General features: G+C 37.6%; 1 protein-coding gene across 10 annotated transcripts in view; it reads left to right on the top strand.

The window, feature by feature from the left end:
• Nucleotides 1–14545, top strand: part of EFCAB3 (EF-hand calcium binding domain 3) — a 93203-nt gene that overhangs the window by 23231 nt on the left and 55427 nt on the right. For 3 of the 10 annotated variants that reach the window (XM_077853931.1, XM_077853928.1, XM_077853929.1), the window contains 6 exons: nucleotides 1793–1876; nucleotides 4147–4200; nucleotides 4843–4947; nucleotides 6338–6391; nucleotides 6846–6951; nucleotides 12140–12193. In XM_077853931.1, coding sequence (XP_077710057.1) covers nucleotides 6891–6951; nucleotides 12140–12193 — 115 coding nt within the window. In that variant the 5' untranslated portion in view covers nucleotides 1793–1876; nucleotides 4147–4200; nucleotides 4843–4947; nucleotides 6338–6391; nucleotides 6846–6890. Of the gene's footprint in view, nucleotides 1–1792; nucleotides 1877–4146; nucleotides 4201–4842; nucleotides 4948–6337; nucleotides 6392–6845; nucleotides 6952–9445; nucleotides 9486–11541; nucleotides 11618–12139; nucleotides 12194–14367; nucleotides 14459–14545 lie in introns of those variants that run through there. The other 7 variants (XM_077853933.1, XM_077853930.1, XM_077853934.1 and 4 more) reach the window with 7 other exon arrangements.

Here is a 14545-nt window from a genome sequence, read left to right as displayed (position 1 = left end):
AGAAGAATGAAACTAGACCACTCTCTTTCACCATACACAAAGATAAACTCAAAATGGATGAAAGATCTAAATGTGAGACAAGATTCCATCAAAATCCTAGAGAAGAACACAGGCAACACCCTTTTTGAACTCGACCACAGTAACTTCTTGCAAGATACATCCACGAAGGCAAAAGAAACAAAAGCAAAAATGAACTATTGGGACTTCATCAAGACAAGAAGCTTTTGCACAGCAAAGGATACAGTCAACAAAACTAAAAGACAACCTACAGAATGGGAGAAGATATTTGCAAATGACGTATCAGATAAAGGGCTAGTTTCCAAGATCTATAAAGAACTTCTTAAACTCAACACCAAAGAAACAAACAATCCAATCATGAAATGGGCAAAAGACATGAAGAGAAATCTCACAGAGGAAGACATAGACATGGCCAACATGCACATGAGAAAATGCTCTGCATCACTTGCCATCAGGGAAATAAAAATCAAAACCACAATGAGATCCCACCTCACACCAGTGAGAATGGGGAAAATTAAGGCAGGAAACAAATGTTGGAGAGGATGCGGAGAAAAGGGAACCCTCTTACACACTGTTGGTGGGAATGTGAAATGGTGCAGCCACTCTGGAAAACTGTGTGGAGGTTCCTCAAAGAGTTAAAAATAGACCTGCACTACGACCCAGCAATTGCACTGTTGGAGATTTACCCCAAAGATACAGATGCAGTGAAACGCCGGGACACCTGCACCGTGATGTTTCTAGCAGCAATGTCCACAATAGCCAAACTGTGGAAGGAGCCTCGGTGTCCATCGAAAGATGACTGGATAAAGAAGATGTGGTTGGGGATCCCTGGGTGGCGCAGCGGCTTGGCGCCTGCCTTTGGCCCAGGGCGCGATCCTGGAGACCCGGGATCGAATCCCACATCGGGCTCCCGGTGCATGGAGCCTGCTTCTCCCTCTGCCTGTGTCTCTGCCTCTCTCTATGAATCTCTCTGTGTCTCTCATGGATAAATGAATAAAAATCTTTAAAAATAAATAAAGTGTATAATTCAGTGGTTTTTAGTATATTAACAATTGCATGACCATCAGCACTATAAATTTAGAACATTTTCATCACCCTAAAAAGATACTATCTCCATTAGCCATCACTCCTCATTCCCCACAGCCCTCCCAGACTAAAAAACCACAAATCTACTCTCTGTCCATTATGTTGTATTTTGATACACATTTTTAATTTTTGTGTATTTAATTATGTCAGTCATTCCTTCTATGATTTCTTCTTTTTTCGTATTTAGAAAGTCCCTTACTATCTAGATAGCATATAAAACTTATATATATTTTATCTTTGATTTCCTAAGATTTCACTTTCTTCATTTATTATTTAACTCATCTGAAATTGACTCTGTAAGTCCTCCTATTTTATAGTGATTTGATCAAAACTACACCAATAGTTTTCAGTCATTTTGCCTCATTAACTCGAATTTTTCGTTATGTATAATTATATTAAGAAGGCAATTTGTTGTTACTGTAGGGAGTTTCAAATCTTACTTTTTGGCCAGAATAACATGATATGGTTTTGTCTTTGCCTAATTTACCAGTAGCCAAACTTGTTCTTTACTTTATTTCTCTCTTGTATAAACTTCTCTCAAAAGTTTAGTTATAGTATCATGTGCTCTTCCTGACTCCCACACAAGTTAATGTAAAGAGCTTCTTTTGCTCTCATTTCTAGGTAAGGTTGATGGCCTGGTTTTTCATTTTGTGACATCCTTATCTACTTTTTTCTTTCCTGACTCTAGCTAGGAAATGTTCTACAAAATACTGGGTTCAGACTTGAGAAAACGAAATCCAGGACCTGCAGAGTCACCTACTCCCAGTTATTGGTGAGCATTTTAAGATTCCTTGGTCTGGGGCACCTGGTTGGCATAGTCAATAGAACATGAAACTCTTAGCCTCAGAGACATGAGTTCAAGCCCCATGTTTGTTGTGGAGCCTGATAGATAGATAGATAGATAGATAGATAGATAGATAGATAGATAGATAGATACATACATACATACATACATACATACATACATACATACCTACCTTTATCCTGTAGATAATGACTAGTCTACCTCTCTCCAGCAGAGAGAGAAAAAACAGGGGCAGAGAGGTTGCTGCCAAGGTCCAGATGATAAGGGTCTTTATTAAGGAACTGCACTGGTGATAGAAGGGGAGGGCCGATGGGACGTGGTAGGTTAAAGAGAGAGGGATACTAGAAGTGTGAAGCAGAAGTTCATAGCTTATATGATTGGCATAAACACACACACACAAGCGGGGTGGAGGAGAAACAGAAAAAGGAGCAAAATGAAGACAAAAAAGTTTAGAATAGGGGTGCCTGGGGTGACTCAGTCAGTTAAGCACCTTAACTCGGTTTCAGCTCAGGTCTTGATCTCAGGGTTCTGTGATCAAGCTCCAAAACAGACTCCTTGCTCAGCAGGAAGACTGCTTCTTTCTCTCCCTCTGACCCTCCCTCCCCTGCTCAAGCTCTTGCTTTCTCTCACTTTCTCTCTCTCAAATGAATAAATTTCTTAATTTTTTTTAAATCACATTTGTTAATATCACCACCAATCCAGTCAAAAAAGTGTTTAAGTATTAGGAACCTATCAAGTCATAGGGTGGATATAAGATCTTCTAAATTTAAATTTTCATTTGAAAACTCAGACTCTACCATTAAATATCTACTGTCAGTTGTTTTCTTACAATAACAGGCTCACTTTGTTCATTTTCAGGAAGATGCTTCACAAATACCAAATACTCTGAACACCTGGATTTTGTCCATTTTTGCAAATGAAAATAATGTTTATGAAAAAAGCAGCTACTTTGCTTGAGACTCAAACAATCACACAAGTTCTTTTTCTCAAGAAATCATTGTATTTTAGTATGTGACTGATGTGCTTTATACAAACTTTTCAGTTCGTTATACAGAATATTTAAAAATGTGTTCTCAAGGGTTAGGATGTAATAAAATAAATAACTTTTGCTATATTATCAGGAACATTCTTTTTTTTAAAGAGTTTATTTATTTATTCATGAGGGATGTGGAGGGGGCGGGCAGAGAGAGAGGCAGTCTCCATACAGGGAGCCTGGTGCAAGACTTGATCCCGGGACTCCAGGATCACGCCCTGGACGGAAGGCAGGCACTAAACCACTGAGCCACCCAGAGATCCCCTATCAGGAACATTCTTTTTTTATATATATAAATTTATACTTTATTGGTGTTCAATTTGCCAAAATATAGAATAACACCCAGTGCTCATCCCATCAAGTGCCCCCGTCACCCAGTCACCCCCACTCCCTGCCCACCTCCTCTTCCCCCACCCCTAGTTCGTTTCCCAGAGTTAGGAGTCTCCCATGTTCTGTCTCCCTTTCTGATATTTCCGACTCATTTTTTCTATCAGGAATATTCTTAAGTGAAACTGACATTCTTTTACTACAAGCATGTACAGTGAAGAACACAATGACTGCAAGTACATTTGTTGCCATGGCCTTGATTTATGCACAGATGCCAGCAGTTTCACCCACCACTGCTTTTGCATCATCAGTGCAAATGTCAAAAGTGTAAAAGACAAAGGGTATTGGGTGACTCCAGAGGTCCCTGGATCACACTTTGAGAACTGTGGCTCTAACCATCTCAGCCTTCTACTCAGTGCAATAGAACTAGGCCTGAAAGAAGGAAAACTAACATTTGGGATGGACCTGACTTCAAACAAACAAAACATTCCATTCATCATAACATTCTAAAGATTTTTAATAGCTCATAAAGTAAAAAAAGAAGCTATATTAATTGAATAGATATATACTTAAAGCTCAGACTTTTTGTTATATGTTTCTGTGGATTGAAAATATAATAAAAATTTTAGAATAAAACATGGACAATTATTGGTATTTCATACACCAAATCTTTATTTAGGAATTTTATATAGGGGCACCTGGCTGGCTTAGTCAATAGAGCCTGTGACTCTTGATCTTGGGGTTTTGAGTTCAAGCCCCATGTTGGTTGTAGAGATTACTTAAAATTGTCTTTAATCTTCAAAAAAAAAAAGAGTTTTATTTAATTGTTCAAGTCTTGTTATCTTCAACTAAATCTAAATTCTGAATTTTCCTACAGAAAACGAAAAGGTTGATTTGGATGTGTTGATGGAAGCAGCTAGTGCTTTTACAGGTGAGTGAGAACTTGTATACAACATCATAAAATTGAGATCTTGATGCCTTGTAGAGAATTACCTTTTTAAAGCAGTAGTTTACCCCCTCTAGCCATCAATAGTAAGTTTGCTTTGCTCTTTTATTTATTTTCTTATTTATTGATGATTTTGTCTTATTGACAATAATTTAAATCATTAGAGATTTAGGAGAAGCATGGGCACTCTCAAATATTTTGGCCAGTAACGTGTCCATTTCTCTAGTGTTTAAAGAATCAAAAGGTAGGTGAACATAGTGAATCTCTAATGTGAAGTTTTTGCATCAGGGGTTATGAGCACTATGAACAGTACAGTTAAGCCCCATAATTCAAGTCATAAAGCAGTAACAGAGGTATTACTTGCCAGCATAATTATGTCTATTCTGTATACCATCATAAGTCATTGGGCAGTTACACTCCATGCTATACTGACCCAGACATGGAATAGGAGTGTTATCTTCTTATTTTGATTAAAAATTTTTTCAGGTATTGAATTTTACAATAACTCGTGTATTTCAACTTCATCCTGCAGTTAGAAATAATGCTGTACTGGATTATGTTTTTCATAATTTAGAATAATTGTATTTTTTAATATTGTCACCTGAAATGATTCCCATCTATTCAAAGGAGAAAAGGTTGAAGCCAGTGACTTAAAAAATGTGCTGGGAAACATGGGAATTGAGATTACTGAAGAAGAACAGTTGATGCTGTCAAAAACTCTGCCAATCTCTAGTGAGTATTTAATATGCCATCATGGTGCTCAGGGAAATGGGGCACTGTGGGCTTCTGGGTGAGAATTGTCTAATGCCCTGAGAAACCTCCTAAGGAAAATGCAATCCAGACATAATAAACCCCATTCTTGTCCCTTGTGTTTTAGTTTGGAAGTGAGAAATTTACAGGTGAGAAATTCCTGTCTTTTTCATTCAGTCAATGGACACCTTGCTATATATTATACATATTATGAATGCTACACAACTAAATTCTTCTTTAGTCCCTTGAGTGTACTCCATATTCTCAGTGCTTCCCCTGAGAGCCCTCCCATCTCCCCATAATCCAGCAACTAAAAAATAAACATCTGAGAGCAGGGAACCTCCAAGACCATATGCCTAAGCTGTCAGTATTTGATTCTGATTGGTCAATGATCCAACCGGTCAGTCCCTCAAAAATTCTACCTCCTGGGCATCTGCATATACTCGCCCCCAGAGACCCTACCAGGCCAGCCTGTGCTTCACCTGGGCCTCCTGCCCAGTCTCAAGGACCTCCATGTAGACATCCCTCCACTCTCCAGCTTGTGTCCCCCAAGCAAGAGCAAGCCTGATCACCCACATCAGGGTGGGTGCTAGCACCCCTTATGGCAGAAGCAGCAGCCCAAGCAACAAATGCTCAATGCCCATCTATATTCTCCTCACATATACCTAAGGCTGTGGCCACTCCCTATGTCTAGCATTCCCCCAGATTGCTCTCAAGGGGCCAATTATGAGAATTGGAGCATAGTTAGGATATCAGCTCTGAGCAAACAGGGTAGAGATGCCAAAAGAAGCAGATGGACTATAATGGAGATGGCCACGTACATATGCCAGGCGCTGAGTATTCAGTCAATGCTTCAGACACTCCTTCCACAGGAAAGGGCACTCTGAGACAGCACCTATGGAGATGGACTAGGCTGGCAAATGTCCCTTGTTCTTTGTCCCTGTTGAATTCCATTTATGAAAAGAGTTTGCTGAGAGAACAAAATTTAAATATTGTTTTATACTACTGTTTGGGTTGATAACTATTTTTAATAAAATCCCTTTATAGGCTCTACCATCCAGGCTAAACATACATTTATAAGAATACCTTATGGGCCTAGAGCAGAGGCAAGAAAAAGAGAAAGACAAAGAGTTCAAAGTACAGTTAAAGAAGGGAAAAATTAGAAGCACATATGTGGGTGTATTTGTGGCCTGCATCAGCTACTGCCGTGTGTTCCAACTGGGAAATAGATTGACCACATTGTGGGCATTCCTTTTATTATTATTTGACAGTGAAACAATAAATTTCTAGGGAATTATATAAAATGTCTTACAAAATTATAGAGTTCCTTATCCTTTTTTTCTCTTGACTTGAATTTTACCCTATTGCACAGGAGATGGAAAGGTATATAAGAAGAGATTACTGAATACTGTGAAGCCTCTCAAAAGTAAGAATTATGAGAACAGCAGCTAAAATGTATTATGCTTTGCATTTGCTTTTTTTTAATTTCCAATTAGAATAATGCTATTCCATTATTCCACTGGTTTACTGACACTGAACTTGAACTTTATAACCTACCACTCTTCTGTAGGTATAACTATATTAGAGGAAGTTATTCTTAGTAATATACAGCAAGTTCAAGATTCTGATTTCATTTACATTGGTTATCTTTATCAATTCATCAGACTTATCACTCTTCTTTTTCATCCATGATTATTTCAATTAAAAGTTATAGCACAATGTTGAGGGCGCATTTTCTCTTCTCAGCTCGAACACTGACTATCTGGGTTCAGTTAAATGGCCATTATTTCACTCTGCAGTTACAGCAGATGCATACTCAAGACTAGCATCTTCCACTTCTTGTACTAACTTGTATTATTTACATCCTCTTTTTTCCTTAGGGAAAACATGTCAGTGTCAAGAATCTGAATGCTATTGTAAAGAACATGGGGATTCAGCTTGAGAAAGAGGACTACCAGGATTTACTGACCCAGCTGCCCATTGATGGCAAGTATTTCAGATACCACCATACCTCAGGGCAAATCTTAGGGCTTCTATATGAGGGCTTCTGAAAGTCAAGCTATTTTTTAATCTCTTTGAAAAAATTTAAGAAATATTTCAAACATCTATTAAAACAGAAAACAAACAGTACAATGAACACTTCTGTAGACACTGGCTAGAGTTAACAAATATTACCATTTTGCCATATTTCTTTCATATATCTTCCTTCCTTTCTTTCCCTCCTTGAACACTTTTTTAATAAGACAAAGTTTCATTACTAACTGAATAAGACCAATTTAGTTGGATAAAAATGTCACACAGAGGCCAAGTAGAATTCATTAGAAAGAATTTGCTAAGGGGTAAGTCCCGGGCTAAAAGTCCCTGAATTAGAGGGCTCTTAGATTCAAACGCAGAGCCAGTGGCTTCCCATTAAAAACTTGATGAAAGGGGCACCTGAGTGGAGTAGACCTAGGTGTCTGTTCAGGTCATGATCTGGGGTTCTGGAATTGAGCTTTGCCTCAGGCTCCCTGCTTAGCGAGGAGTTGGCTTCTCCTTCTGCCCCTCCCCCTGCTCATGTTCTCTCTCTTTCTGTCTCTCTCTTTCTCTTTCTCTTTCTCTTTCTCTTTCTCTTTCTCTTTCTCTTTCTCTGTGTGTGTGTGTGTGTGTGTGTGTGTGTGTTTCTCTGTCTCTCTCAAGTAAATAAATAAAATCTTTTAAAAAACTTGATGAAAAACAACTTGTTAAGAGAGTCAGACAGCACATCTTTCAGCACAGCCAGCACAGGCCAAACCAAAATAGTTCTTCCCTAATTCAGGGTTCATATCCTCAACCAATGGGAAGCTGGCAAATGTAGCTAAGGCAGGCCACTGTCAGCAGCAAACACCATTGCTGCCCCTCCCTGTAGCTGGCCTTACCATAGAAAATAGTTTTAGCCTACCCTATAGTTTAAAACTTCACTTTCCCTGGGTGATTATTCATTAGGTTGTCTGGTGCCTCTTCTTATCATGTAAAAATCACTATGAATTATTTTTCAGTTATGACATTGTCCCCACATATTAGCCAGGGACCCTTAAAATGCTTCCTACCAGGAAAGGTGTTGTTACCGATGAGTATTTTGAGACCCTTGATTTAAAAAAATTAAAAAAGGGGACGTCCAGGTGGCTCAGCGGTTGAGTGTCTGCCTTCAGCCCAGGGCGTGATCCTGGAGCCCCAGGATGAAGTCCCACATCGGGCTCCCTGCATGGAGCCTGCTTCTCTCTGCCTGTGTCCCTGCTTCTCTCTCTCTCTGTCTCTCTCATGAATAAATAAATAAAATATTTTTAATTAATTAATTAATTAAAATAAAAAATTTTTAAAGAACAACATTTTTTTCTATTCCAAAAGTGACTACTGTAACCCTGGAATTTATTCATTCATTTAGCTAGAACAACTCTATATGCAAGATACTGAGCTGACAGTTTATACTTGGTTGTACAAAGAAAATTAAGGCATGATCTCTGCTCTCAAATAGCTTAATGTCGTGAGGGGTGGAGGTGAGGAACATAAAATTTAGAGAGTAAGATTGATGGCATCCTGTTAAGGTTTAAGGGTCAGCTGCTATGTAAATAAATGATGTCTAGGTTTCAAATTCCATCTTGTCTATTGAAATATACCTCCTTATTGGGTCTGAAGAAACGGAGATCCTATTAGGAGGGACTACAGGTGATCCTTGAACAACACAGGTTTGACTGTGTGGATCCACTTACATGCAGACCTTTTTTTTAAATAAATATAGTACAGTGGTATAAATGTCTTTTCCTTATGATTTCCTTAGTAACATTTTCTTTTCTCTAGCTTGCTTCATTGTAGGAATACAGTTTAGAATACATATGACATACAGAATATGTGTTAATTGATTGTTTATGTTATCTGTGAGGCTTCAGGTCAACAGTAGGCTCTTAGTAAAGTATTTGAGCAGTCGAAGGTAACACATGGATTTTCAACTCTGTAGGGGGGTTGACACCTGTAATTCCCACATTGTTCCAGGGTCAACTATACTATTAAACCTGCTTAACCTCTGTGTTAAGGGTCATTTGATACTTTGTACAAAGTGGTATTCATCAAAGGGATGTTCACTTAAACTTTTTAATCGTTTTCTTTGTTCTTATTTTTTTTTTTTTCTTTTTAAATTTATTTATTCATGATAGTCACACGGAGAGAAAGAGAGAGGCAGAGACACAGGCAGAGGGAGAAGCAGGCTCCAAGCACCGGGAGCCCGATGTGGGATTCGATCCCAGGTCTCCAGGATCGCGCCCTGGGCCAAAGGCAGGCGCCAAACCGCTGCGCCACCCAGGGATCCCTCTTTGTTCTTATTTTGAATTAAAAAGAGTAACTAAAGAAAACTATGAAAAACAGATGAATTTGAACCCTTTATATTACAACTTAAATTTTTCATATAATTTTTCCAAGTCTAAGATTTGGTCTGTGTGCCCAAATTGTCTTCTTAGAGAATAAAATGGTTGAGTTGAATGTTGTGATGGATGACGCAAAAGCTTTTACAGGTAAGAAGTTGTGGGAAAAGGGAATTCATTATTAACTAAGATGTTAATGCTTTTTTTAATATCTTATTTTATTTATTTAAATTCAATTAGTTAACATATGGTTAATGTTAATTATAATGTATCATTAGTTTCAGATGTAGAATTCAGTTCTCATCAGTCATACAATGCCCAGTGCTGATTATATCATATACCCTCCTTAATGTCCATCAACCAGTTACTCCAACTCCCCACTCCTGCGCCTCCAGTGACCATCAGTGTGTTTCCTATGATTAAGAGTTTCATGGTTTTTCTCCCTCTCTGATTTCATTTTATTTTTCCTTCCTTTCCCCAATGGTCCTTTGTTTTGTTTCTTAAATTCTACATGTGAGTGAAACCATATGATATTTGCCGTTCTCTGACTGACTTATTTTGCTCAGATAATACCCTCTAGTTCCATCCATGTTGTAAATGGTAAGATTTCATACTTTTTGATGACTGAGTAATATTACATTGTATATATACCACATCTTCTTTATCCATACATCTTTTTTGTTTTGTTTTGTTTTTTATTATTTTTTTGGAGTTCAATTTGCCAACATATAGCATAACACCCAGTGCTCATCCCATCAAGTGCCCCCCTCAGTACCTGTCACTCAGTCACCCCAACCCCCCGCCCACCTCCCTTTCCACACCCCTTGTTTGTTTACCAGAGTTAGGAGTCTCTCATGTTCTATCACCCTCACTTTTCATACATCTATCGATGGACATCTGGACTCTTTCCACAGTTTAGCTATTGTAAACATTGCTCCTATAAACATTGGGGTGCAAGTGCTCCTTCAAATCACAATGTTTGTATCCTTTAGATAAATACCTAGTAGTGCAATTGCTGGTCATAGGGTAGCTCTATTTTTAACTTTTTGAGGAACCTCATACTGTTTTCCAGAGTGGCTGCACCAGCTTGCATTCCTACCAATGCTGTAATAGGGTTTCCCTTTCTCCTCATCCTGACATTTGTTGTTTCCTGACTTGTTAATTTTAGCCATTCTGACTGGTGTGAGGTGGTGTTTCATTGTGGTTTTGATTTGTATTTTCCTAATGCCAAATAACCTTGAGCATTTTTTCATGTGTCTGTTGGCCGTTTGTATGTCTTATTTAATGCTTTATAGAAAAAAAATATTTTTTAAATATTTTATTTATTTATTCATGAGAGACACAGAGAGAGAGGCAGAGACACAGGCAGAGGGAGAAGCAGGCTCCGTTCAGAGAGCCTGATGTGGGACTTGAGCCCGGGACTCCAGGATCATGCCGTGGGCCAAAGGCAGGCACTAAACCGCTGAACCACCCAGGGATCCCCAAAAAGATATTTTTAAATAGTAGTTTTCTCTTCGGGCTATTATTGGCATGCTAAATTGACCCTCTACAGATTTACTGGTTAAATGTTTGTTTGATAACCTTACTGTTTGATTTGGTATTTTTCCTGTATAGACCTATATTATGTAGAGTTTGGGCCAATGTTTTCTGCTTCGCCATTGTTTAAACAATCAAACTATACCCTGAACACTGTTCAGTCTCAAGATGAAACCAGGAAATATGGTCACTATGTCAGAAAACCCCATAATCCAGGAAATAATGGCATTTGACTTAAACCTGGGATTATATATGCTTTTGCTTGAGTTAAAAGTATAAATTCTATTTCTGACATAATCTATACACCCACATGTACTCTGAATCTACATAGGTTAACAAGTTTCACTGTCAATTTGCTCTCCTAATTAAGCTTATACCACATAGGTAATCTTTTTCATCATTTGAAATCCTTCCTAAAATTTTTTTTTTAAGATTTTGTTTATTTATTTATAGAGACACAGAGAGAGAATGAGAGGCAGAGACACAGGCAGAGGGAGAAGCAGGCTCCATGCAGAGAGCCCGACGCAGAACTGATCCAGGGTCTCCAGGATCACGCCCCAGGCTGCAGGTGGCGCCAAACCACTGCGCACCGGGGCTGCCCCTAAAATTCTTATATGTTAACAATTTCCATCTTTCCAAAGGAGAGAAAGTTAATGTCAATGATCTGAACAATGTGCTGAGGAAAATGGGGCTAGTACTCACTGATAAGGAGAAGCAGCAGCTGCTGAAAACTTTCCCCATTCATAGTGAGTAGCACATCTTTGAAACCCAGATCGATGGGCATGTGTGTGTGTGTGTGTGTGTGAAAACTGCTAAAATTATATGTATATGTCCAATAAAACTCATTTAGAAAACACAGTTACACATAAGAAATCCTATTCTTGTCACTCCCTTTTGAACATTGAAGTTGGTAACATCTTTCACTGGTTTCCATCATCAAGGTTAAATTATCCTGTCCCCCTGGAGTACTGCGTCACCTTAGTCATGACCCAAGGGAAAGAGGAAAGGCAGGGGAATAAGAGTAGGAAGAAAAGGGTGAGAAATAGGGAGATAAACACTTTTTTTAATTCAACCAATAGGTAGATTTATATCCATGAAGGTTTTATCTTTGGTTTCATTCCTACTTGAGGGTAAAATAAAATAAAATCCTAAACAAATCTGAAGGGTTTTTTTCCCTCTGAAATTATGGATGTCATATTGTCCTTGTGCTGTCTTTGTTAACCTTCCCTTCACTTAATCTCTATTCTTAATTGTGTCTTGTCTTACAGCCAATGGAAAAGTATATAAAAATAGATTGCTAAAAGGTATGAAGGCCATCAATGGTAAGTGAGAAACATAATGAAAGAGCTAATAAAAATAAAATCCTTATGTTTACCATTTGCTTTTAAATGTTCCAACTTTGTTTCTTCCCATTTAACATATGAAGATACTAACATTTAGTTGAGTTAAATTGTCAGCAATTTAGTTCCAGAACAAGGAGGAGGCCTCAGCACAAAGAAATACTATATATTATAGATGAGGCATGTATGCTTTGATTCACCAGGGAAAAGGAAAATAAAAGGTTTTTATTTCCCGTGTAGATATTGCCAAATGACTTTTCCAAGATGGTATCTAGCAATGGTAACTCTCACTTGAAATGTGTCAGGGAGTCCCTTCCCTCATATCCAAGTAGATGTCTTCAATTTTGCTAATTTTTGCCTGTCTAATGAGCGAAAATAATACTGTATTTTACTTGTATTTTCATGGTTATTGATAAGGTTAGACATCTTTTCATATGTTACTGGCCATTTATATTCCTCTTTTATGAATTATCTATTTGTATATTTGCCTGTTTTTCTACTCTCAGTATGTTTTTTTTATATATATATCAATGTGTGAGGGCTTTTTTCTACCTTTGATGATGACCTTTATATAAATAAATAGTTGAAATGCAACTAGAGCATGTTACAAGAAATAGCACTGGACTCACTGTCCACTACTCCTATTCTTATTCTTGGCAACTTCAGTATCTTCCATATAGATCAGAGTTTTTGACTTTACAGTGCAATAGACCCCTTTGACAGTATGATGAATGGATCACTTCCTAGTATAATACTTTTAAATGCATAAAACAAAATACGTAATATTATACAGAAACTATATTAAAATACAATTTATCAAAACATTGATATCAATTATTAGTACTTACACATTTAACAAGTTCTGGTAGTAGATCTAATAATTATTAGAATTTTTAAATAGTGATGAGCATAAGCAACATACTACCATATACCAATATACCAATATATTTGCAACAACTACCATATAATATGAAAATGTCAGTGATCTGTATTAGTAACAAAGTCATAGGTTTTGCTACTACATGGTTTATTGCCTATACTAATCATTGAAGAAAATGCTAGATTTAAGTTAGTGACTAGTGAAAATAAAGATGTACAGTTGACCCTCAAATGGTATGGGAATTAGGGGCACCAGTCCCCTTTGCAGTCAGAAATCAGTATATAACTTTGACTCCCCAAAAACTTAAAACTACTAATAGCTTACTGTTGACCGAAAACCTTACCAGTTACATAAGTCAATCAACACATATTTTGTTATATGTATTATATATTATATTCTTACAATAAACTAGAGAAAAAATGTTATTAAGAAAATCATAAGAAAAAATACATTTGCAATACTGTACAGTATTTACCAAAAAAAGTCCACATAAAAGTGACCCCCTGCAGTGCAAACCCATGTCATTCAAGGGTCAACTATATTTTTTCCCAAACTCAAAGATTCCTTGAATTCTATCATTAAACGGTCCATAACCCCAGGTTAAGAAATCCTGATTAAATCCTAATTAACTCCTGATATAAGTCACTCATCCAACACCCTGACCACCTATTCCTTGACCTCTCTAATTTCAGTCATCTTTTACTCCCATCCCCTTAATTGCTCCTCACATGGTGATGGCCTAGAGCTTATCCTCATCTAATACTTCAACCCCAAAATCTCTATTTCATATACCCACTTTCTGACCTTTATCCTTCCAGTTTATTTACTATGCAGACATTTCTGCCATAACACAATGTAGGAATGCCTGAAAAACCTCGCTTTCTATAAAACTTAAATTACCCACTAAAGTAATGGAGTTTATGGGGAAAATTGGAGAAGTCCATTCAAAATGTGTGCCATTTGTAACCAGAACACTAACAAAAGCAGCAATACTGTGTGAGGAAGCTTAGCCCAGGTAAATAGCTCAGAGTAACTGGAGACTATTTAAAAAATAGATATGCAGATCCACAAGGAAAGAGTTGAAAAGCTGGCTTGCAGCTCTGAAATAGTATAGATGAAAGCAGAACTCTGAGCCAATGAACCTGGTTCCCCTTCCTATATTACAGGCACTTATTTTAAAATTTTATTAAAATAGAACTGAAAAGGCCCCTGCTGTATCCAAACCAGAATTTTTTCTTTTCCTTCTGACATTTGTAATTCTAATTCTTTCACTTAGGAAAAAATGTGTGTGAACCAACACACCCTCCACATTGCTGTGACATTATTCCATTCAGCAGTTGAAATCGTAAACTGATGCTGTTGAACAGGTGTGGTAGCAGAACAGAATGCAAAACTTCAATTCGAGCTATTCACCAGCCACCTGTAATCTCAGCTCGCATTGTAGGCTGGCCCTT

The sequence above is a fragment of the Canis aureus genome, chromosome 16, assembly GCF_053574225.1.
Source record: "Canis aureus isolate CA01 chromosome 16, VMU_Caureus_v.1.0, whole genome shotgun sequence".
Taxonomy (NCBI): Eukaryota; Metazoa; Chordata; class Mammalia; order Carnivora; family Canidae; genus Canis; species Canis aureus.
Note: the sequence above shows the minus strand (reverse complement) of the source record. Positions and strands in the feature narration are given on the sequence as shown.